Source organism: Hippocampus bargibanti, linkage group LG16, assembly GCF_051943395.1.
Source record: "Hippocampus bargibanti isolate YZ-2025 linkage group LG16, ASM5194339v1, whole genome shotgun sequence".
Classification (NCBI taxonomy): Eukaryota; Metazoa; Chordata; class Actinopteri; order Syngnathiformes; family Syngnathidae; genus Hippocampus; species Hippocampus bargibanti.
The window spans coordinates 11,647,435-11,673,125 of NC_142749.1; the positions used below are offsets into that span (position 1 = coordinate 11,647,435).

The following is a 25,691-nucleotide window of genomic DNA, read 5'->3' on the forward strand; positions in this document are numbered from 1 at the left end:
AGGGGCTCAGGGACCCCCAACTCTACACAGAAGCCATATTACCTGATAAATTGCCTTCTCTGGCAGGATTACACCGCGGGAGATTCCCCATGGTCTTCCCTCTTTGAGAATGAGGGTCTCAGCAGTGGGGCAATATGTTATTGAAATGGACAAGCAATGATGGGCTTAAATCATGTACTTTGTCATATACTGGGCGTTCCATCACATTTAGCTATTAAAAGAGTAATCCTATTTCCAACATCCGAAAGCAACGGAATCCACGGAGAGTTGTCTTTGCGTACTCGGGTCTGAGCTGAATTCCAATGAGCGGGGAAAAGGAATTCCGAGTCATTTTCGGTGGAAGAGATACCATTATACATACAACTAGTTGTCATTGCCTCTAAATGTGTACCACCCATGTTTCACTCTAAAATTGTTCGTTTTCTCGCAATGTTACCCAAAGTCTCCTCTGGAATCCAAATTAATATATTGCCTTAAAAAAAATTATGGCGATGATGATCTAAAATGAATACTGCCACCCTTACTAAATGACTTTCACTCCTGGTCAATTGCATTTGAGCAAACATTGACCTTATTCACTTTACTTTCTTTTGTAGCCTCAAAGAGTTTGTGTTTTGGTACCATCTAAGTTCTTTCTTTTGAGGATTAATACCTGGAAACATTGTTCCCACTTTCAATCAATCATGATATCGCCTCACTTCCTCTCAGTTCCTCGCACTAGGCTGCCATCAAATAAACCCAGTGTTGCATGACTGTTCCTTCACGGCCCAGAAATTGCAGGAATCATCCCACTATCAGGACGAGGCGACATTGCTCCACAGAAACAATTCTGACAGATACCTGACACAAAATATAAGGGGAAAAAAATAAAAGGACCATTGAAATCAAAAGTTGAAAGCACAAGATCTACTGGAGCTAGCCGGCTAACCTTGCTAATGCTACTTAAAATAATTACACTTTGAACATGATCCAGAACCTCCATGATTGTGTATTACTGTTGTAAGTATGGGAATTCCTCAGGAAAATATGTCTCAATCCTCTTCTCCGTCTACAACTACCCATACCCTTCTGTTATGGCAGGAATGGTTTCTTCTTCTCAAGGCCTTGGCATGAAAACCCAAAGTCGATCCCCTCGGAATTCCGAAGGTGTCAAAGTCGACACTCCGCCTGAAATAATTAGAGCTTTCATTAGCATTGAAGAGTGTGACCCTATTCGTTACCTGCTTGGGGCCTCTGTAATTGGCGACAGCACTGTCAGAGGCTCATGTCCCCTGACACCAGTCACAGAGATCTCCATGATAGGTCACGAGACGAAAGACTATGCTATCAGGCGGCTTTGTCGATCAAACATTTGGAACTTTCACTGCAGTCACCGAAAAACTACACCATGGCAAACTATCGGTCAACGCTTCCGTCCGTCACAATTTCAAGAAGTTGCCAAATATGAGAAGGACTCTTCTTCTGATGCTTTACCATTGAAGAACTTTTGGAAAATTGCAAAATAGCATGCAGGGTTTTTTATTTTGGCTAGCAGCTCATTCTTGAGCTCAATTAAGAATAGGTTAGCTGAAAATGGCCATGCTTTGGGTATGCTGTTGCTGATAGTCTTTTCATTGGAGAACATTTACACTCGAGCATTCTCGATTAATGTTCTATTGGTAATTAAACTTAACAGATCATGTTGGGAATGGGGGAGGGGGTGTTATTGCCACATGTTTAATAGTGTAACCCAATTATTGGTAGTGAAAGAAAGATTTCGGTTGATGACTAAAAATATGCATATGCAATCTGCCCGGCAACAGCTTGCTCATTATTCAATAGAAGTTCTTGTAAATCGGTATGTGTTGCCAAGTGTTCATTTTTTTTTTTTTTTTTTTTTTTTTTGGGGGGGGGGGGGGGGGGTAAATGGAATAAGTCTGCTTCTCCAAGATAAGAAGAGGTCACGCTTGGCAATCCATAGCGGCAAAGGATCAATAGGGACAGAGGATGCTTTTGAGTTGTTCCCCTTCTCTTTTCATGGATCTTTTTAATTGGGATTTATTCCCCGTGGCACGCTAAGCCACAAAAAAGTGGCTTTTTGATGCACAATGTAATCACTTAGCTTCTGGAAATGGATGAAAGAAGTCCACAAAACCCATCCATCAATTAACCTTTATAAAAAGTTACTTTATTTGTTTATGTATTCATTTTTTTTATGCATTTACAACCCGTGGTCGTTTTTCGTTTCTCCGCTAGATCAAGCCCTCGCTGACCACGGCCGACAGAAAAGGTAAAAAAAAAACAATATGCAGTGATGCAGCATTTTTACTTGAACGTTACACTTGAGGCGGTCATAATTTAAGTGACGAAAACACGATTCCGTACAAAACGTATTTTGCTATAAAAATAGAAAAGGTTCCAAAACGGTTGCCCGCATCCCATCTACGAGGAGCCCTCACGTTATGGTTTTCACATCAAGAACACAAGCAGGGAATACAATCCCTCACATCCTGGACATTCTCATGCCTTGGGGGAGTTATTCGACATTTCTCTGAACTATGTCAGCCATTACTTGTACGGCATCCTGGTCCATTCTTGCCATGTAAGCTGTCATGTTTTAACTTAAAAGGGGTGAGTCTCAAGGCCAACGTAGATTTGCTTAAAGGAAAAAAATACCATCTCTGACGCAACGACGTGGGTTCCGTCAATAATTCAGTAGCAGGTTTTGACAAAAAGTAAAATCAATGAGCATTTGTGGTGTGTTACGTTGAAGAGCTTTCTGCAGTCGGCCTGCTTAGTGGTATGGCTTTGGGGAACGGGGCAACACAAACTTACATGGAGCTTCACTAAGTGGTTTGGTGGCGTGTGTAGCGAGAACAAAATCTGGCTCGCAAGACAAGAAGACAACATAACGTTCAATTTACCGACCGGAATGGCAATCCGTTTAGAGTCTCCATTTAATGGAAGTTCAGTGGTAGTTGTTTTTCAGACACTTTGATCTGGTTTACTTTGAAAACAAAATGTATGACGTTATTTAGAATTTTTTTTCAGTATCCAATTTTAACTTATTCACTGCCAGACGTGCAAAAAGTTTTTGTCATTGTTACTTGTCACACCCACAGAATATTGAGTTTTAGGACTACATAAACATTCAGGACATCGTTAGAAACTTTAGACTATCTTCCTTCATCAGAATAGAAAAAGTTAATTCCTGAATGATATGGGTCTGGAGTTATATGAGCTTTAAATGAGGGTGGATGTACAAATTATGTTACAATACATACACATTGGTTTATATAACGGTTTCACAACAGATGAAGCTGGAACAAAGCGCTAACATGGAAAAAAGGGAAATACTGCCCCTTCGTGGAATGGAAAAAAACATTGCCAGAGGCCATGGCCAGCTCTTTATTGGCACCCAAGCATGAAAAAAAAAACAAAACCCGAGCAAATTCGTGAATGGCGCTCTACGTCATATTTTCAATTCCCGAATAAATTCGTGAATGGCAATGACTGAGTTAAGGACCATTGGAAGCTCTGTCCACGATAAGAACAAAAAAAACTTTGTTCATGGCCTGCAATAATTGGATGCTTTTTTTTGCACACAAAAAATAGAAGGGATAATGGAGACAAAATCACTCACTCGTAAGAAATTTGATAACAGGTTGATGAGGTGTAGGATGGCACCAAGGATTGAAATGTAACCTTGGTGTGTGACTGTTGGCTTAATGCAATCCCCATTCAGTCAACATTCTTTTTCTTTGACTTCAACTCACAGCAGCGTGAGCACCCCCCCCCCCCCACACACACACATCTGCTGGATGGCGTGAAGCGCCTGACAGGTCAGTGAACAGCAGCACCCCTCTTTTCATTGGTTTTAGCTTGAGGCTGTGGCAGGTGGTGTGCGACTGTGTGTCTCTACATGCTCGTTAACAAAGTCCATAGACGTATTTTTTGTGTGTGCAAACTTTAAAAGTTGCAAGCGTAGTTGGATCGTTCCTGTTATGATGGTGCTGTGAAGTCAATATTATAATAGTGGTCATTTCTTTGCCCTAACTTCTGACCTTATTGTCCTTCAAATTACATTCCCTGCCGATGTGAGTTGGCTTATAATGAGAGCAAATAACTGCAATCTTAAAACTAATGTATGCTCCCCAGATGCAAAAAAAACCCAATCAATATATAAAATAATAATGAATAAAAAATCCATTGAGATCAATTACATTTGGAATAACTATTTCCTTGGCAGCCTCTGATTGCGCCCTGTAATAAGGTCCGTTATGTTCAAGCCACATTGGTTGATTTGCCAGTTGGGGCAGGTTACGATCTGACTACCGTAAAGCGTATTTTCCGATGTATAAGGTGCACCCAAAAGCCTTGATTTTCTTCAATATATGCAGGTGCGCCTTATATGTGAAGTCATATTGAGCCAAAGCAGGTCTCGCAATGTCTGTCAGCAGTCACCAACTCCATTTCCCCCAAAGGATGAAGTAGTGCGTAAACTCAGACTCTACTGTAACCCCTTAAATTGGAAAAATATTATATATTTCTATACAGATACTCCCCAATTTACCAACAAGATACGTTCCGAACGGTCGTCTGTGAGGTGAATTTGTTCGTAAGTTGCTTCATGGCTACATTTTGGATGGAATGTGTGTTTAAGGCTTATACACGCGTGTTTAAGGTTGCTATAACAATGTTTAAGGCTTGTATAAGTAACTTGTATTGGTTTGTACTGAAAAATAAACATTTAATAAAATAGTAGAGAACTAGAGCATAACCCCAGCCTCTACTGTAGCACCTAATAATGTCGTGTGCCTTATATTTGGAAAATATTTATACATATATTATATTTGGAAAACTTTTGTCATTCTTTGAAGGTGCGCCTTTCATAGAGAAGTTATCATATGTAAAAGTTTCATGCTGTTGTATGCTTAGTCAACAAACAACAAACTTGTCAGTTCATGGGAAACACAATGTTTCCCATGGCGTGTCCCCAAGGCGTGGTATGCTAATCAAGAAAACTATGTTTTACTAATGTATCACTTTAATTTGCATGTATTCTTAATAAATAGCTTGGCAGAGGGGTGCAGAATTCAGACGTATGTCATAGATAACTACGTTTCCTGCCGGCAGTGGAGACAATCTTTCTGGTTCCGAGTCTCTGTCCACAGTGTCTGACTGTCATATCTCTGACAGCCTTATACATAGAAAAAGTTTGAAAGTACACCATTCATTGGGGTTGCGCCATATACTCATGTGAAAATACGAAACTTTGCCACCACACCTCAGTCAAGCACATTTGAAACTGCACAGGCATGTGTGAGGGATCGAGAAAATACATGATTGTGCAGAACATTAACAAGTAGAACGTCTGAGGCTATACCTGAGGGTCCAAATCTCGCCTTTATCATAATGTGCCTCAAGGAGAGAAAAAAGCCAAAAGGGGTAAAAGGCAGAGAGTTGCGATTTTATGCAAAATGAGGAATTGGCATGAAAAGCGAGCAAGCATGCTCAGTCAACATCCTCCGTCTATCAGCGGGATTAGGCCATCCTCTCTTACATAATGTTGGATGTAATATTAATTTGGGTGTTTTCAAGCAATGCAAATAGGAGCTGAAGTGTAATGCCTTTTTTTTGCTGCTTTGTGCATGACAAAACATGCTTTAACAGCTGGCTCTTTCCATTTTCATCAAACTTATTTTTGGTTTAGACACCCCCCTCCATCCACACCTTTCTTTCCCCCTCATTTATTGCGGCATTGCTCACTAATTGCTCATGTCTGGCTGAACCTGGCTGGTGTTTTAATTTGATTTATTTTCCTTTTTTACCTCCACTCATTGCTGTTTTCGCTATTATGGGTTAAGATTGTTGCATTGTATAAACCTTTGTTGTTTACAAAACTACAAACGGATCCATTTTGAATGTGTTCGATTTGTAGTAGTCGGTTGTTGATGCAATGTTGTCTCGAAGCTGGCATCAATCGACACGTCAATCAATAATCATTCCCACACAATCAAAAAAATTCTGAAGTGACTTATTTTTCAACAGGATTGGGGAATCTGTGTGAATTATTTTAATCTTGGCAATGCATTAATTCGATTAATGCTGCCTAGAGGAGTTGCCAGAGGTGACATGACTTGATATGATAGCGTTTTTTATTCAGATGGCATCCAAGATGGCCTCTGGTAACATTTCTAAAACAGTATTCAAACAAAAATCAACTGCTTATTTTTAAGAATCCATAATTATGCCCAGCCTGAATAGTCGACAAAATGGTAAACTAGAACTAAAGAACAATATAAGTCGAGCACATTCAATGCAAATAATGTAACACGAAAATCTTCAAGACATTATAAATTTTATTCAGATGGCCATTTCTAATCAGGGTTTGCTTGATTAGATTTTTTTTTTAGATATCTCCATTGCAGGTAAACAGGCCTCATTGTTTGTCCTCACCGGCTTTTTGTGGTTGAGTCCAAGGGTTTGCTCTTTGACATTTTGTGGAGAGCCAGAGGTTGGAAAAAAAAATCAACGAACGGAGACAGATCTGATTAAAGTCACATTAGCATTCAGAGAGATTTCATCAATCAATGCCACATCCCTGGGTATTCTCTGAAAGGCCACCAAATACCCGAGGACTCTGCAGATGTATTTTTGGCCTGCATGTGATGATATATAAAAACTATACAACCTTTGGTCAATACCTGTGATTTATCACATGACTTGACATTGTTTATTTGAAGGCACTGACCATTGACTCCACTGACAATTTGTTTTCAAAAAGGGTTTGATGACCTTGGCCTCATTTTTTGTACAGTTTCATTATTTCTGGCCACTTTCATTGTTCAGTCTCCTTGGGAAAGGTACAAAGGGTTGCTGGGGGAAAACAGGAGGCTCAACCAACCATGAAGCTCATTAGAGATGCTCGGAGCAGAAGCCGCCGCTCTTGTTGCACTGAATGGAGTCGACTGGCATGTTGGGAGATGTGAGCGGGCTGCCTCTTGATCGTTTTGCCTTCAGAGTTGCTTTAAGATTATAAGAGAAGGGAACCTCACGACACAATTTAGTCCCGAGTTGGTGGCAGGGAAAAATGGAGTCATTAATGAAGCCCTGAGAGGAAGTCTATCGGTTGTAACGTGACCACAAACTGTTGACAAGTTTGGCTTATCTACTTTGGTTGACTGGGAATTGGATCATAGCATTCACATCACAGTCACGGCATGGCGCTATATCGATAGAATAGCATCAGTGTTTCAAAGTACAATGTCATTTTCGGTTTACACTGTACATCCTGTTTTTCCACTAAATCCTTTTTAAGTGCAGTGTAAACATTCGAGACGATGGAAATCGGGGAAGAAACAAAATCGTTGCGTATGATAAGAACAGAGATGGCCTGTCAGCATCTCCGCTTAGCTTAAATAGACAGAAGCAGGAAGTGACATCCGTGCTTTAGCTTTCCGACAGTCTCTTTAACAATAACATCTATTTGCTTACGCATCGGAGAATGTGGGGTTCCTGTATGGACAAACGCACTACATATTCTGTCTCTGCGAGTTAGCTTGGGTGAGTCATTTCGATCTGGGGATAGCGGACTGTCAAGGCAACAAATCATACAAGCATTGGCCCTTCAGTCATGAAATAAGGATCCACTTTTCCAATGAGACATGTCTGTTGCTGCTAGAGTCACCTCAGGGAGACCCGGCAGAGGTGCTCATGTGGAAGAATAGAGTGGGGAGTAGTCGTGGTGGTGGTGGGGGGGGGGGGAGGCAGAGAGAGCCAGAGAGCAAGTCTCAAGGGAAATGTGCTGAAGTGTTAGCTAAATGTAGCCCACACACTAACACCCCCTCTAGTGTTAACACATAGATGGATAAACCGGCTCTGCAGGAAAAAAATCAATACAGAGAAGTTGAACATCCTCGTGATACATTACCAGAACATCAGATAAAAATACAAATCATGTCTTGCTCTCCATGACATTTATGAATTTGTAGGTGGCAGTCCTCAAATGCGGGAAGACATTTTCAGGTATATGTGTCATTGGTTCTTAGTTGCCTAGAAGACAACTGTGTTGCTTTGTGTAAGCGGGTTCAGTAAAATATTTTTTTATTGATTTGATATAATGATTTTATTATTATTATTTTTTTATTATTATTTTTTATTAGGACTGTCGTCTTAGTACTGACTGACTCGCTGCGGTGCATGCTCTGTTTTGGTCTATAGCCAGGAATCGCTCGCAAATACAATTTGCTAATATCATTAAATCTCCTTTTCTTAATATGACATTTGAAAGGCACAGATTCTTCACCTGTGTACACACTGTTGGAGAAATAATTGACCAATATGAAAATGAGCTGAAAAACAAGTTCCGCTGTGTGCTTCTCATAAACTCTGATACGACTGACTAGTTGCAGCGCATCCTCTGTTTGGTCGATAGACAGGCATCACTAGTCGAATAAGCAAATGTGATTTGCTCATATCATTTCAACTACCAGGAAATACTTAGATCTATTGCACTTACATTTCAGAAATCAATCTGCCAGTCACCATGATGGCATGAAGTCCATGACAGTATATATATATATATATATATATATATATATAGCTTCATAAAATATCTGATTAAGTCTTCCGAGACTTATCAGGTGAAGTGTTTGAACGAGCAGCTCAGAGTTTAAATATCTCTAGAGGAACGTCAAGTCTCAGCTATTGGATTGATGAGTGTCTCCATTGTGCCGAAAGCAATGAGGCGAGTGACTCGGATTATAGTCGATGTCCATCAAACACAACCATGCTCATAAATGTAGCACTTGCCGCAACCATCACGTCTCACGGAGCAGTCTTAGTCACCTCAATGGGGGACGATCACAGCTTTGACAATCCGTAGCCTTTCTTTCCACGAATGACGACTTTTACATGAATATGTGAATTAATTTATATACATATTTATTTTTGTTTTATTATTTGTATTACACTCACAGCATTCTCTTGCGTGCTAACACTCACGACAAGGGATCCATTGTTAACATCCGTGATTCCCCAAAGGGTCGTTACAAACTTTTTTTCTCACCCACTCCCATTTCCTGCCCGGCGGCTACAAAGTGATCACTGTAGCAAAAAGTAAATGACATCTGACACGTCTACTGGCAGCCATGAAGAACACTATTTTACGTTAATTTCTTTCTACTGAGTTTTAACGACATCTATCCTTCAACAATGTTAGACGGGATAATCGATCAGCAAGTGCTTAAAAAAAGACATGTTTCAGATATTTAAATGAGAACTTGATGTGAAATGTTGTCGTTCATGCATATTGGTCATATTAACTCATTTATTGCCATTCAGGAATTCATTGGGGAATGGAAAATATGACGTAGAATTTGTTTGGGTTTTGTTTTTTCATGCTTGGGTGCCGATGAAGCACTAGTCTTGGCCTCTGGCAATGTTTTTCCTTTCCACAAACCAATAAGGATGTATTGAATTGTATTTTGGACAGCTGCTCTCATTTGAAGCTCCTATACCTCCAGACTCTTATAATTTAGCTCTTAACTCTTTTTTTTAGCTCTTAACTCTTTTTTTCTTTTTTCTTACGCTTCATTGAATGTTTATTCCATCCTAAAACTCAATATTCTGTGGATCCTGGAATTCGAGTGACAGTGACAAAAATCCTGGCACTGAGGCAAACACGTTTTAGCACATATCTGGCAACGAATGAGTGAAGTAGGTTAGAAAAATTGTTGGACATTAGTCAAGTGTATGCAACCTGCACCTGTGACATAATTGCAGAAATATTGGAAAGCCTTTTTTCGTAATGGGTCAACGCCAGCCAGCCATTCATCAATGACACAGGTGTCCAAGTTAAGGCCTGGGGGCCAAACCTAGTCCGCCACATCATTTTATTCGGCCCACGAAAGCAAATCAAGCATGTCAAGTGCCTTGATGCTTGCTAAAGTCCCAACCAAAATTTCTAATTGTCATATGTAAACCATAATAATAGTCATTATTCTTGACTTCAGATTTGAAAACTAGTTATTCATTAATTTGTTGTGCATTTTAGATATAAGATGTGGGGAGATGAAACATTCTAATGTATTCCCCAATTCATAAAAGCCCCCGAGAGGAACCCGTAAATAGAATGTGGCTCGGGGCAAAAAATGAGTTTGACACCCTTGATTTATGATCCTATTGATGTACTGTTGACATATTTTGGTGGAGGGGGTGTATATATTGCCCCTGATTTTTTTCTATCTTCCTTTTGGCTGTTGACACCTCAGCCTCTTTTGAAAGCCAAGGAACCCTAAGTATATTTTCTTTGTAGACAGCAAATGGTAAATAATTCATTTGATGAAAAATGTCTGCTAACAAGCGCAGCATTTGAACATGCGTTGCTGGAAACAAGGTCAACCGTATCAGCAAAAATAAATAAATACATACATACATACAGAAATAAATGAATAAAAATGATACAGCAAAAAAGAAGGAATGTGCTGAGATGTTGAATATTTTGTTGGTGAAATGCATAGCAACTTTGAGCCTGTTCTCAATATACCACTAAATTATGAACATTGGTAATTTGTGAATCAGATTTTGTTGCAACGCTGGGGACTGACCAGCTTCAGTTTGTTGGGCATCGTAATTTTCCACTGGTCTATTTGAACAAACTGAAGTTCGACGGCGAGTAAAAATGTGCAACTCTCGGAAGGATCGTTGCAAGATTGCAAGAATATTTGCTCTCAGGATTTTGGTGTTTTCATCAAAAGTAGCAGGAACAGGCCTTCCGCTGGATAGTTTGTGAACAACAGATTTTGTTTTGGGGGAAAATTGATTTTGGTAAATTGTACTCCTGCTGGAGAGTGATGGCCGATTGGTCCTCAACTGCAATTTGGGCCACAAAAAAACTTGTTGCCATGTGGTTATTTTACAAAAGCTGCTCCAGTCATATAAGATGAAGCTTGTAGACGAAGGAACAAATGACCATAAAAGAAGAATTCCACTGAGGTCATTTCTTTTTTTTTAATGGTGCAATGTATAACCACCTTCATGTTTATTGAATGCTGAAAGTAAGAAAGTGAAGTTGAAGCCAATAGCTTTCAAATGACAATGCCAGCATCACCTCACAATGACATTTTTGAAATGCTTCATTGCGCTGTGCAAAATTCGACTGAATTCTCAAGGTGAGCGAGCGGATCACTCCAGGCCCACGAAATGCACCTCCCATAGATTCTAAAGGTGAGGACGTATTGGGCATGACGGGTGCGGGTTGAGTGGCTAATGCGGACGTACTTTTTCAGTGTTTACGTACAAGCCCAACAGCGGTTCCAGTGCAATAAGCATCCTATTCATCAACCTGCCCTCGGCGATTGCGGATCGGCACGTCTTGACGGTTAAGCCACTGTAATTAATCCGTGTTTATGTTGTGTCTTTGGCTAAGGGAAAAGCGGAACTTGTGCAACCTAGACTTTCTCAATGCAAAGTTGCTCGCAGTGAAATACCTGCAAGAAAAAAAAATGTTTACTTGGATCATTCACGCCACATGTCACAGCCTTCATGTCCAAGGAAGGTCAAATTATCTTACGGGTGACATTTTATGACGTGCATCATCAAGTTAGCGGTTCAATGGTGAATAAAATGTCAACTGTAATGAAGTATCTTACGTGTTGATGGACCTGGGGCGTCATTACGTTTCTTAAAGGATTTCATCATCAAACGCTACGCTACCAAAAAGTAGACTTCAGTTGTGATGAGAACATTACAATGAGAACATTACAAATGTATCTATCTTCCTCAATGTCTTCAAAGTTAGTCCAGGTAAACTTTTTCTGGTCAAGCTGTCTCAATGACATTGTAATCATTTTTAACGCTCATATCATTTTTAAAATAAGTGAAGTACCGTATTTCCGGGTGCATAAGGTGCACCCAAAAGCCTTCATTTTCTCCAAAAGATGCCCCTGTGCCTTATAGAAATGAAAGGCAGTCTGGAAAAATGCTAGCCTAATGTGTATCCATATATTTGATTATCATAATGCTAACAATTAGCCTGATACAAAACATCATATCAAAGCGAGCAGATGTTAGCATAGATGCTACGGTAATTATAGCAATAAAAAAAAAATCTGAAACAAAACATGGAGTAGCAAAATGTACAGATTCAATTCCTGACAGGAATATAATGTTTTTTTTGTGGCAGCAACTGTAATTTGAGCTCTGTTGGGACCTTCTTCGCCTTTTCTCGACCTCAATTAGTCATACAAGTCGTGTCTTATGATTTGGTCGGGAGACTCTCGATTTTGACCACAATACTCACAGTAGTACTCACTTTATAAAGCAACTATTGACACAATACAGATAGTTTATTCATAAGGTGAAATAAAAGAAAAATTATTATTAGTTTTTTACTAATTGAATGTATAAATAAACAATGATAGCATTTTTTGTTTTTTTGCCTGTGAATTCCCCCTGAAACCCCGTATTAAAATATTTGTTTGCATTCAAACCTGTCGCCCATTGCACTCCTTGTCCTGCCCCGCTGAGAGCTCGCCTCTCATGACATCACAATTGATACATAATTTCTACAATAGCAAACACCTGAAATATCTCCGGCAAAATAATGCCACATGCAGATGAATGCAGCGGTTTTATTGTAAAATTTCACTGTTATGTGCAATTCCCTTATGAAAAGAACATGTTCGGATACTATGCGGACGCTGTGACAAAAATACATAAATAAAACATACCCCCCCCCCCTTAAACCAGCCAAAAATTACATTAAAAATAAATTACATAAATATGATGATGATGATGATTAGTTTTTTGCTCATTGATACCTTTTTTCTAATGCTTAAAGTATTTATATCATGATTGTTTTTCAACATTGATATCAGTCAAAAATATTTTGTCGACTCCTAAAATAAACCACAAAATAAATACAGAGTGTAGCCAAACAAGCTGATTCAGTCCTATTCCACAAACCTCCTGCGAGTGAAACTCAACATCCAACATGCTCACACTTCACGGCAACCCCCATTTCTTTACATTTGACACGTTTATTATGTTTGTTAAAGTCATTATAAGTGCCTTGCAAGCTAGGTCCGAGAGGACAGTAATTTCATCTGTGCTGTATGTCATGCATATTAGCATATTTGACAATAAAGCTGACTTTGACATGGTGAATAAACTACAACTGTATGAAATGCATATTTAATTTTCTTTTTTAGTTGTCATCTGGACCGATTAGGAATATGGAGGGTCGCGTGTCACTGACGCCTTTGAGATTTGAACCCATCCCACAAACACTTGTACAACCAAAAAAATGATATGTCATTTATTTTTCTACGTTGCAGTGCGTCCAATTAGTATTTCAGTCCGTAGCACTCGAAGCACAACACACAGATGAAGAGCAGTCATGTAAAGAGGACACCAGAGTGATTGAGATTAGACAACAAGCGTGGTAGTTTATGAACCAAACATTCAATTCAAAACGTACAGGAAACCATGAATAGTCTAGAACCGAATCATATTTTTTTCCAGAAGAAACTTCTAGTACAAGCAAATAAAAATGTTTGTTGGCTGATTTTTTTTTCCTGCATAAAATCTGTGCGGCCTTTTCAGGACTTCATAAAAACGAAACTGGCCGCTGCGAAGAAAAAATGGTTTCCCACTTATGTTGTAGAGGTTTACAAATGCCTAATAACCCCCCTGCACCCTCAGAAAAAAATCAATGAAACAAATTTGAGCCCCCTCCCTCCTCCCAGTAATGCCGAAGCTCCAAAAAGCAGAATCACAATTGAACAAACAGGGGCAGACCTTTGTGAGAACATCGACCACAACATAGAAAGAACGAGAGAAACAAGAAAAGTTTATCATAAACTCCATTGACAGACTGACAAAAAAATAAAAACATTAAAAACTAACAAAATGCACCCTTGATGAATGCATATTTTTTTAAGACAATATGAACATAAGTACAATTTATTTCCATGAAATAAATACAATAAATATTTAAATAAATACCCCCACCGTTGGATTATTCTATGCCATTAAATAAGTCTAATATACTGTCATTTTATATAATGCAGCAAGCTGAAATTACAAAATATATATTTTATGTAGACCCGTTGCATTTCTTTTTTATTGTTTTTTTGTAAAAAATCCAAAGGGTTTTCTTCATTTCATGATATATATACATCAGAACGGCCTTCTTACACGTGCTTTTATGCAACGACACTAGCCAACAGTGAGTTTTAATCAGAGATGCCTCTGTGGCTCTATTTGTCATGTAGGATTAAACATGCTTTTACGTCTGTACCGTATTTTCCGGTGTATAAGGCGCACCCAAAAGCCTTGATTTCCTTCAAAAGATGATCTGCACCTTATACACGGTGTGGCTTATATGTGAAGTCATCTTGAACCACAACAGGTCTCGTAACAACTGTCAGTAGCCACCAACTCCATTTCCCCCCCACTGTAGCAGAAGTAGTGCATAACCCCAGCCTCTATTGCAACGCCTCATGATGTAATGTGCCTTATATTTGATAAGGTTTTATATATTATATTTGGAAAACTTATTTTTATTTATGAAGATCTGCCATATAGTCCGATGTGCCTTATATATGGAAAAAAATTACAAAAATACAGTCTTAAACTTCTCTGTGCCTTATAGTTTAAGTATTATTGAGCTACAACAGGTCTCACAAGTACTGTCAGCAGCCACAGACTCTATTTGCCATTATATTTGCCATATACTGTATTTGGAATACTTTTATCTGTTTATACATTTGGAAAAAAAATTCATTCATTGAAGGTGCGCCTTATACTCCGGCGTGCCTTACATATGGAAAAAGTTTGAAAATACACTGTACACCATTCATTGGGGGTGTGCTTTATACTCCGGGGCGCCATATACTCGAGGGCGCCTTATACATCAGAAAATACGGTACATACGTACTTTTTTCCTGTTTTGACTCAAAACCTTTATCATGAGTTCTAATTGACAAAAACATATTTCCCCTAATCAAACACCCCCCCCCAAAAAAAAAAAAAAAAAACATTTATAATATTTTATAGGCATCTCCGATTAAAAAATCGCTGACTAGTGCCCAGTCTAACAAATAGACAACCCCTCAGCCCCTCCCAGCCCCCGCTCCCTTCCCAATGTCTTCAGTGCGTTTCTATATTACACGACATGATACACAACATTTACAACGGCATTATTAATGTCCTCTCTCTGCTCCACACCATTCCAAGCAAACAGATCGGAGGAACTAAACATTTGGGAATTTTCGGCTCCAACAAAGCATGAAGATGCTCGGCAATAAGGCTCTGGTAGCTTTGTGTTTTGTGTCATCTTTGAAGTGAGCTTCTCAAAACCATCCGCCGTTATCTGCACTGACATCCGCTTTGGAATGTTGATGAGTTACGTGGTCGTCTTTGTGATGCTGCGTTTCTGTTTTTTTTTTCTCACAAGCAGTGAAGGGCAAGCTCACAAAGACAAAAGTACCATTGCTTGTATGTCTTCTTGCATACAAAAAATGCATTATGCAAATGCTGGCTTTTAAAAAGTAAACGATGCTTGTTTTGAAAGCTGTGAGGAATGACAAAAAAACAAATAAACAAACAACAACAAAAAAATTGGAGCTAACCTTTCCCCATATTGGAAAGATATTCATTTTTTCATGATCGAGAATTCAACCCGAATGGTAACCAGCAATAGCTGACAAAATATTTTTTTCTGGCCTTGAAAGGTACATGCAATAAATATAAACACACTATGCAGTAGTAAAATATTTACATTATTTGTACACATGTCCATAAACATCGTAACCGCCGTCACTTTGACTGTACACGTAAAAACGCTATCACATTGGCCAAATTTAAATCCCTATTCAATTAAAGATGGGCATCGTAATTGATTGATCGATTAATTGATGGTTACGGATGAAGTGGATTTGAATAGGCTTGCGGTAAAATGCAGCGCGTTACCGGACTGCAACAAACACAGGCGCTGTTGAATTGGTGTCCATCCCTATTTGGAAGACTTTTAACTCATTCACTGCCAGACGATGTGCAAAAATGTGTCAACTCCAGAGCCAGGGTTTTTGTCATTATCACTTAAATTCCAGGACCCACAGAATATTGAGTTTTAGGATTACATAAACATTCAATGCAGCGTTAGAAACATTCCACTCTCTTCTTTCATCAGAAAAAAAAGTTAATTCCTAAATTATATGGGTCTGGAGTTATATGAGCTTGAAATGAGGGTGGCTGTCCAAAATACAATGCAATAAATACATTTTGGTTGATATAGCGCTTTAACAACACCTGAAGCTGGAACAAAGCGCTAACATGGAAAAAAGGGAAATGCTGCCCCCCTTGTGAAAAACAAAAAAATCTCAGAGGCCATAGCCAGCGCTTTATCGGCACCCAAACTGAAGAAAAAACAAAACCCGAACAAATTCGTGAATGGCGCTCGACGTCATATTTTCAATTCAATACATTCGGGAATGGCAGTGAATGAGTTAAAGTGCTTGACACCTTGCAGCACAGTGATGCTATCTATTTTGTATTTGTCCACACGAAAAAAATAATAAACAAACAAACCTAACAAGAGACGTGTTGGCACAGTGAACAGAAGATTATCACGCACGGGAATACTTCCAATTGCCGTTGAACGATCTTGTCATGCCGCTTGATATAATGCTACAGGATTCGCGACGTCTCCGAAATTGATGAATCCAATCCGGTGAACATATAAAGTAAAGGAAGAGCGCGAACCAATAAATAGGTGGCGTCCTCCCCTATCCCTATATCCCCTTGCATCCCACTCTCTTGAAGAAATGTCCCAGACAACGTAAAGAGCGCGGCGATAAGGCTGGACGTGCGCTCTTAAAGATACAGATAGGAGACCCAGTAGACCAGGTTGAAGAGCCCGAACGCCGTGGGGAAAAAGATGCGCGCGTACGAGTCAATCTTGGCGATGCGGATGTGCAAGCGGCCGTGCCGCCAAGCCCCCGAGCGGCAGTCTTCGAAACAGCAGAAGAAGCTGGTGCAGTCCTTCCCGTCCAGACACTCATAGCCGTACTCCTCGTCGCGCTCTTGCATGTGCGTGGCGTTGTTCATCTGGATGGCCGTAGCCGAGCGCGGGCGGATGTCCACCGTGGGCGTCTGATTTCAAACAGGAAGCCGAGAGTTAGCGTGTGTACCTGCAGCGTTGGCTTAGTGAGTAGAAAATTTCATCTGATCCAAACCCAGTATATATAAAAACAGTATATATATATATATATATATATATATATATATATATATATATATATATATATATATATATATATATATATATATATATGCTTGATTTGTATTTATTTAAGGCATTTTTGAAAATTATGGGAATGGTAAAATATTAACTATAGGTTAACTTATAACCTTAAAAAGAGAGATACCAAGAAAACCCGTCTGATAATTTTTTTTCTCCAGACTTTCAAGGTGGAGAGTCGTTTTCTGCCTTTTAATAAATCCCTTGCCCCTCTAATCAGCAATCACGAAGCATAATCCGCAAACCACCGCCACCTCTGCGAGGAAATACGGTAGGACAAAAATGTCAGCGTCTGTCATTATCATGGGAGACAATGAGTATTTGAAGATGCCATTTCAATCCGCTTTTTTATCTTCAAAGTCATGCCACTTTCTGTTGCATAAGTTGGGATTCCAGCAAGTTTGGCAAATTAAATGCTTCGGCAGAATTGGAAAGATTCTCGACCTTGCTGATAAAGAGAGGTGTCAAATCTGTCTACTCGAAAGACTGGACATGTCGAGCATCCTAAAAAGCTCAAGCAGCATTTCGCATCACAACTTCTCACCCAACCCCTACCCGAAAAAAGTGGCTTTCTTTTTTATCTTCTTTTTCTGTGGTGATATTTTAAACACATTCTCGAAAATAGTCCCTGCCTAAGATTCCGTAGAAGTTCAAAAATAATTATTCATTGATGTCTTCCTTAGGGTGTGGGCACATTCTGCTGTTTGCATGCGTCCTTAAAGGACAACCGACGTCACTTTTTTGTTTCCTAACTGACATCAGTAAAACGTTTTATAGCATCTAAAATATCCAAAACACGCAGTATGATATTTTTATTCAAATGCAAAACACCAATAAAAATGACTTAAAGTGTCCAAAACCTGCAAAAAATTGAGCTGCGAATTGGGCATTTTCAGAAAGTCCCGTCCCCAGTTCGTGACGTCACGGCAAGACGTTTTGCATTGCTGGAGAATCAAAACAATGGCTTCAGGTTCGGAGAATATGCCTTCTTGTTACTCATCCAGTTATGAATATGATTCAAATAGTTATGAAGAGGAAAGCATACATGTTTGCAATCGATTAAAGAACTTATTCCGTGCCATTTTGAGGCAATAGGGGGTGAGGGGGAATATAGCACTAAAAAGAGGCAGAAAATGGTGACAAAGCTAAGGAATTAATCAGCCCATTTCCACAGGCTGATTAATTCCTTACACGAAGCTTACTTTGTCGCCCTCATCTGCCTCTTTTGGGTGCAACACAAGGTTTTCAGACCAAACAATACAGCAAAATACATTGACGTGATAGAAGGACTGCTACAATGTGTCCTTTTTTCAGTCAGGGGTGTTCCTTCAGTGACATAGGTTGAGGACTCGTCACCAACTCAAAAACAAGACTTCCGGAATATTCAGCGCGAGTCTATATAACTATATATATATACATATAGCTATATAAAATATAGCTATATGTGGTGCAATCTTTGTAAAATATGCTCAGTAGAAGTCATTTAAAGCCATTTTACAAATTATGGACACAGCTTGTCCGGAGACGTCGGTTGTCCTTTAAACTATCTGAGAACAATTCAACTTAACTTGACAGATGATTCCCTACAGCCTCATTTAGCCCAGCACTTGTGCACAAAGCCGTTGTCCCTTTTGAAAACGACACATAACCCCACATGGAAAACGACATATGGGTTGCTTTGAGCAATTTGTCTTTTTTTGTGTGTTGTATTTGGTTGAGTCCAAATGAACGGACAGTATGTTGAGTTAATGAGGGGATTGCGACGAGCAGGTTATGACATCGTTCTCAAAGGGGGATTGGTTTAGAACCGGAGGCGGAGCAATGAGTGGAAGCTCAGGCAGAAGGAGCATTAGCGATGTCCCACTCACGCCGGGGCTGTGCTGGGTCAGTGTTAGCAAAAAAAATAAAAATAAAAGAAAGGAAAAACACAGTGACGTTGGCAACTTTAACTGACTGAAAAGTAGACAACCTCTCACATTATAAGAGGGTAAATTCTGTGTGACACTTTCAACAGGATGACTCAGTACCCACTCGGCTTGGTTGAAATTCAGTTCGAAAGCAAATTAGTAGTGCAAAAAAAGGTTTGTACACTATAGGACTTGAGGATCCTGCAATGAGAAGAAATGAGCCTCAGCGCAAAGAACCGATGCGTATGTATAACTGACGCGGCTTGGAATTGAAGCAGATCTATACGGGACAGGAGATGTGAGACAATCTCTTTTGGGAAAGACATCTTGACTCAGATTGAGGAGTTCAAGTATCACGGAGCCTGGTTCACGCACAAGTGAGGGCAACACGGATGTGTACGGGGTCTATTGCTTCGCACCATCTAAGTTATGAGAGAGCTCAGCCAAAAGTAAAAGCTGGAGGAGACAGCTGTCCATGTAGTGCATGTGGAAATTTGGATTGTTGCTTACTCCTTTCCACCTTGGATGCTTCCTTGCGTTTCACCTGATATTTACTTCTATTGACTTCTAATTGGTCTCAACACTTTGTCGGGGTGGGCGGGGGCGGTTGTCTGTTTCAGTCTGTTAAGGCTCTGCTGACTCTCTAGGAAGTGTCAGGTTGAGAAGCCCAACGAACACAGAGGTAAAGTCTCATTGGCAGGAGGGAGGTGGTGCTTGGGAGGGGGAGGAAGCTTTTGCAGCCGTAACGCGTTGTGGTTAAAACGACAAGAGTGAAACAGGACAGAGGAAGCCAGTAGCAGTCCAAGCATGGCCTGGACCTAATGTTCCATTGGGTAGAGGATCAGTTGGATGCTCATTTAAATTGTTAAAAAAATAATAATACAAATACTTGAGTCTGGCTGGCTGCCTCCGCACTGTGCACAGCAGAGAACACATTAAATGTCATTTTTCTGAAAACCACTCATCAAATGAGGAGGTGTGTAATAAAATATGCAGGTAGGAGAAAGAGGGAATTGAGAGATGGACATTTTGGCTGGAGATCAGAAAAGCAGTATGGTGCTTGAGGCATCAACCCCCAGAAAAAATACAATAAATAAAAAATAAATGCAGCAGAGACATGCAGTTAGACACAGGCAATATACCTTGGAGTAAAAGAGCCGGAGGAGCTTTTGTCCAGACAGGAAACAAAGAATGTGAGGAATTGAATAAGAGAATCAACAACAAACAGAAAAACGAGACATCAATAACCGGAATTCAAAAGAAAGCACAAGGTAATGCATTAAAATAACAAATTGCACCAGTCGGAATGGAAAAAAAGGAGATAGTGTAGAAGGACATACAAACAGATGACAAAAATGCATTGTGGAATATAAATTGGCTATTTCAAAGTACTCTCCTCCATCAAACTTTGCATTAGCTAGGATAGGATTGCTATGTCAAAATCATCAATGGCAAAATCTGTAAAAAAAGATGCAGTGTTTATCATTAATGTCACCTTGTGTAATCAAATGGAAAACAAACATCCACACACACACACACACACACACACACACAAAAATGAACGATTGACTCATATATCCTTTCTGTTCAGAATCGACAACTACTTGGAAGGACAGGCTTCAGCCGAGCCGCATGATCCCTTGATGGATTCAGGGCGAGGCTGAAGCCAGCGCCCTGACATGTGACATGGGTCTAAATTACAACTGTAACAGATGTGCGGCGGATTAGGCGATGGTTTGAGCTGAAGGACTCGCTCACCGAGTAAAGTCGAGGTGACAGTGATCGGGAAGATGCTCCCTTAGGGATACTAAGCTTTTTTTTGCCTCCTGAGGATTAATGTCAGTGTAATACTTTGGGGGAGGGACAATGAGCGATTGAACATTAACCTACTGTGGATATATGTATACAGTGAGACCTCAATTTACGAACTTAATTGGTTCCCAGACAGAGTGTGTAAGGCGAAAAGTGTGTATCTAAAAAAAAAATCCCATAGGAAACCATTAAAATGGAAATAATCCGTTCCCGGGTTTCCATAAAATGTAGTTTTTAACTAAATAAGCCTTAAAACTACACACAACATACCTTATTCTATGTATAATAATTGTGCTATTGTATTGTAATGAAAGAAATACACTGCATTGTATCATAAAGTCACAAAGAGAGGAACATTACATGAGGACTGTAATTAAAGAAATAAACTGTGCTGTGCTTTTTGATGGTCGTTGATGGCTTATGGAAGGACAGTCACCTTCCATAAGGACTGTTGATAACTTAACCTCTGGTTTGGCTTCTCTTCTTTTTTCTTTGGAGACTTATAATTTTTGCTGATTAAAAACTTCTTAATTGACACCTGTTGCCTTCTGACTTGTAAGGTCTTACGAAACTGAGGCATCACATTATCGTTCATCATGTTGATGATTGTCATTGCAAGTCTTTTCTGGATGGAACTGTTCGGGAAAAGCCTGCACATCATTCCACTTTGCCAACATTGCCTTCTGTCCATCCGTTAATGGCTTTAAAATCCTCAATAAGCGGCGGACTTTCAGGTTGGCGCATGGCGATATCGGCGTGAATTAGCTGTGCTTTCTCGCATAAAATAGCTTTACTCGCGCTGTCGCCGGATAGCTGCTTTTCGTGAATCCAAATTAACAGAAGTTTTTCAACTTCTTTGATTGCCCGAGACGTCGCTTTGAGAGCACGGAAACACCTTTTGCAACAGACGCACCTTTGATGGACAATGGGAGCAATGGTTGACTTAGCATAGCCGTGCTCGGCCACTAAATCACACAAACGCACACCTCGTTCATGTTTTTCAATTATCTCCTTCTCAGCGACGGTGATTTTATTTCATGTCTTCTTGGGCTGAACAGGAGCCTGTGGTGTTTTTTTTTTTCAATCCCATCATAGTAAAATTATCAGCAAAAAGATTGACGTGTGCATTCAATGAGAGGGGGTGTGCAAAGTAGCGCCGGCTGGAGCGCTGTTCAGTCGAGTGCTTCCGCCGAAGATCACGCCGCCAGCCGTGGTGGGTGTGTATTATGAAAATAGTGCTTATTACAAGGTTTAAGATCCCCGACACCCTGCCCACCACCTTTTTCCAGTTACTCCCTTCAGGAAAATTCTACGGCTTCACAATGGTACCCTGGTATTATGAAAAGTCTTTTTTAGACTTATGCCATGTTTTTGTTTATTACAACCCACCGGTTGTTGTTGAGATACTAGTGTAACCTATATAACCGAAGGCAAACTCCTTGTGTGTTCTACAAACCTGGCCAATCAAGGCTGATTTTGATTCTTTTACTGATTGATTTTAAAGTAGCTCTGATTAACCCCATTTTTTTTTCCTTGACATTTTTTGTCAACAAACAGCTGAACTTGAATTGAGGTGAATGTAAGGTACTCTAAATGGTGCGAGCAGTTGTGTGCGAACTGCAAGTTATCCAAAATAGAAGCTAAAACACGAGCTCTTAGATACACAATCACACTCACCGGGTTTTTCTTCTTCTTGTCCTTTTTGGCGCTTGGCTTCCGATTGCTGACAAAGTAGTGCAAGGTGCCATACTCTATTAGCGCGGCAAAGACGAAGATGAAGCAGACGGAAACAAAGAGGTCCATGGCTGTCACGTAGGAGACTTTAGGAAGAGACTTCCTGGCTATGGTACTCAACGTGGTCATGGTCAGCACGGTGGTGATGCCTAGTAATGACATAATAGATGATGGTTGAGGACCAAGTTGTTAGCATCTGGGCTAGAATTATTGCAAGATCACAATATATGATAGATCCGTCATTTTCTCCTTACGAAAACTTTTTTGTCAGCCTATAAATGGTTTTGGAAGGTAATTGTCTGGCCCATTTGACATGAGTTGCTAAAAAAAATAAGCAATACTGAGACAAACGTAAAAATGTATTTCACGATGGCGATTCATCATATTTTGGTGCAATATTATTTATGTTAAGATGTAGCAATCCACCCACTTCCAATAGACTTTTTGTTGTTATATATCATAAATTCTAGATTCGTAACACGCAACATTAGTGCATTCATTTTGTTTTTTCTTGCTGGGTTGCCGATGAAGCGCTGGCAGAGACCTCTGGCAATGTTTTCCCTTCCACAAGGGGGCATCATTTCCTTTTTGTCCATGTTAGCGCTTTGTTCCAGCTTCAGCTGTTGTTAAAGCGCTATTTAAACCAATTTTGACCATATTTCATTGTATTTTGGCCAGCCACCCTCATTTCAAACTGATATAACTCCAGACCCATATAATTTACTCTCTGCTTATGATGAAAGAAGATAGTCTAAGTTTGTTCTGCTGCACTGAATGTTTATGTAGTCCTAAAACTCAATATTCTGTGGGTCCTGGAATTTGAATGACAATGACAAAAACCCTAGCACTGGAGTGGACACATTTTTGCACATGTCTGGCAGTGAATGAGTTAATATGAAGTCAAACAAACAAAGGCGCATGGAAATACCGGGGCTTTTAATTGATGCAAAATGAGGATTAACAGAGGCTGTTTGACTATGTGCTCTTAACAGTCGGATCCCCATGGGAGATCACATAAACAGCTGTTTTGTATTCCCTGTGATCCATACGGTTTACGGTTCATCTCCCATTGACCACCAACACACCGACACTATGTTCCAATAAACACCATCTGGTAATCCTTCGCCCAGTCTTGCTCTGATGATGTGGAACAAGGCGCATGGAAAGGGTTTATATGATCACTACAGATTAGCATTCCCGTCCATGGCATAATACGTCCGGAGTACAAATAAACAATTCCGCCACCTTCCCATTTAATGAATGGCCGACCATTGGGTATTTGGTGCAGAGCAATAGGCATCTGCCTGTCTCAAAAAGAATATTTCAGAATTATGAGTGAATTGGTTTATTTCAAGGTGGCATTGACAGATTAAGAATGATGTCATCTGAATTAATCCACTCCAACCAACCACCTGGCTGCTTGTACTGCCTGTATAATCTTTCAAAGGGGAAATTTGGATTTTCCTCTCTTGGTATAATTTTAGCAGGGATTGGACTTTGTTCGCATTTCCGCAGCAAGTGGTCCTGAAATCCACCAACGCTCGAGCTATTTTTAGAGATTGATGGCAGACAAAGTAATGACGACAGCAAGGTAGGAGGAAGCGTTCTTCCCCGGTGGATTATTGTATGTTTCTTGATGCTCGATAATGATCGCATCGCATTGTGCTTGGGGGCAAGATTTTCAGCCTTTCGGGTCCGAAAGAAAGCTGACAAGGAGAAAGCTACATGACAGGAAAAAAAGCACATTGATGCCATGTCCCCTGCAGGTAAAGTGAGTTCAATGCGGAACATGGTTTGTTGACATTTAAACCTTTTCTCTCGTTTTAAGTTCTGCGTCTTTTTTCCATTGTGTGGATCGAAGCTGCAGTATCCTTTATTCTTCTTGTGCTGAGGCTGCATCCTGCTGTACTGCATAATGAATGTCTCATGAAGGCATGCGTGAAAACATGTGCCAGGATTGGCTCTTCTTATCAAGATGGACTAGATTCCTGAGCAACGGGCTTGTCTCAGAAGGAAACGGGAGTAAAGATAGACACCGACAATGTTGACGGCTTTTAAGTCGGAGGTTAAGTGGCTCCGCTGCCCACCTCTTCATACGTTTCAAGGGCATACTGTGTGTGGGCCAGTCTCAATATGCTATTACAGATCATCTGAATTCGGCTTACCGGCATTTGACAAGCATAAACTCACCTAATGACGTCCTGGCTGGCACAGCATCTTTGTTGATCCAGAATGAGACCCAAGAGAGAACCACAATAAGCGTGCACGGGATGTAGGTTTGGATGGTGAAGTAGCCCATTCTCCTGCTCAGATCAAAGAAGACCGTCAATACCACGTAGTCACCTAAAAGAGAGGAGAAGAGAACAAAACAGATCAGATTGCAGTTCGCTCGATATAAATAAGATCCAGACTGCCTGGATATTCAATGACGATCCCGTCCACATACACATAATAGAAATGTAAACCAGATCAGGCTTTTATTTTATTTTGTTTCATTGCGAACAGTGTACTTCTTCTTTTTCTTTCGGCTTTTCCCTTCAAGGGGTCGCCACAGCGAATCAGTGTTCAGAGGTTTGATTCGCATGTTTGTTTTGGCCAAGCTTTTACGTCGGATGCCCTACCTGATACAACCATCTGTATTAATCCGGGCTTGGGACCGGCACAAGAAGACACTGGCTTATGTCCCCTTGTGGCTACAGAACAAGCAACTTTATGAACTTGATGAAGATGCTCAGTAAAAGGCTCAGTAAAACACAAAATAGTCACCGGCACAGCAACATTCAAAAAACCAATTCAATTTATTGCATCAAAACTCTAAGGGCTAATTTAGCTTGACATTAATTCATCCTAAATTTTTTTGACTGTTTGTTGAACTGGCACCAATATTAAGTCATTGGTTGCCATTAAAACAGAATTTACATAGAATTTATTCGGTCTTTTTTGTAAAGGTG

The 25,691-nt window shown here is 40.0% G+C and overlaps 1 protein-coding gene across 2 annotated transcripts in view; it reads right to left on the reverse strand.

Annotated features, from left to right (window-relative positions):
- Positions 1–13,285: 13,285 nt before the first annotated feature.
- The window catches only part of gabrg2 (gamma-aminobutyric acid type A receptor subunit gamma2), a 42,516-nt gene continuing 30,110 nt past the window's right edge, over positions 13,286–25,691 (reverse strand). The window contains exons 7-10 of one of the 2 annotated variants that reach the window (XM_089017146.1): positions 24,931–25,083; positions 22,684–22,889; positions 20,337–20,360; positions 13,286–17,139 (exon numbers count right to left, since the gene is read on the reverse strand). In XM_089017146.1, the coding sequence (XP_088873272.1) occupies positions 16,861–17,139; positions 20,337–20,360; positions 22,684–22,889; positions 24,931–25,083 (662 nt within the window). In that variant the 3' untranslated portion in view covers positions 13,286–16,860. The remainder of the gene's footprint in view (positions 17,140–20,336; positions 20,361–22,683; positions 22,890–24,930; positions 25,084–25,691) is intronic. The other variant, XM_089017147.1, reaches the window with a different exon arrangement.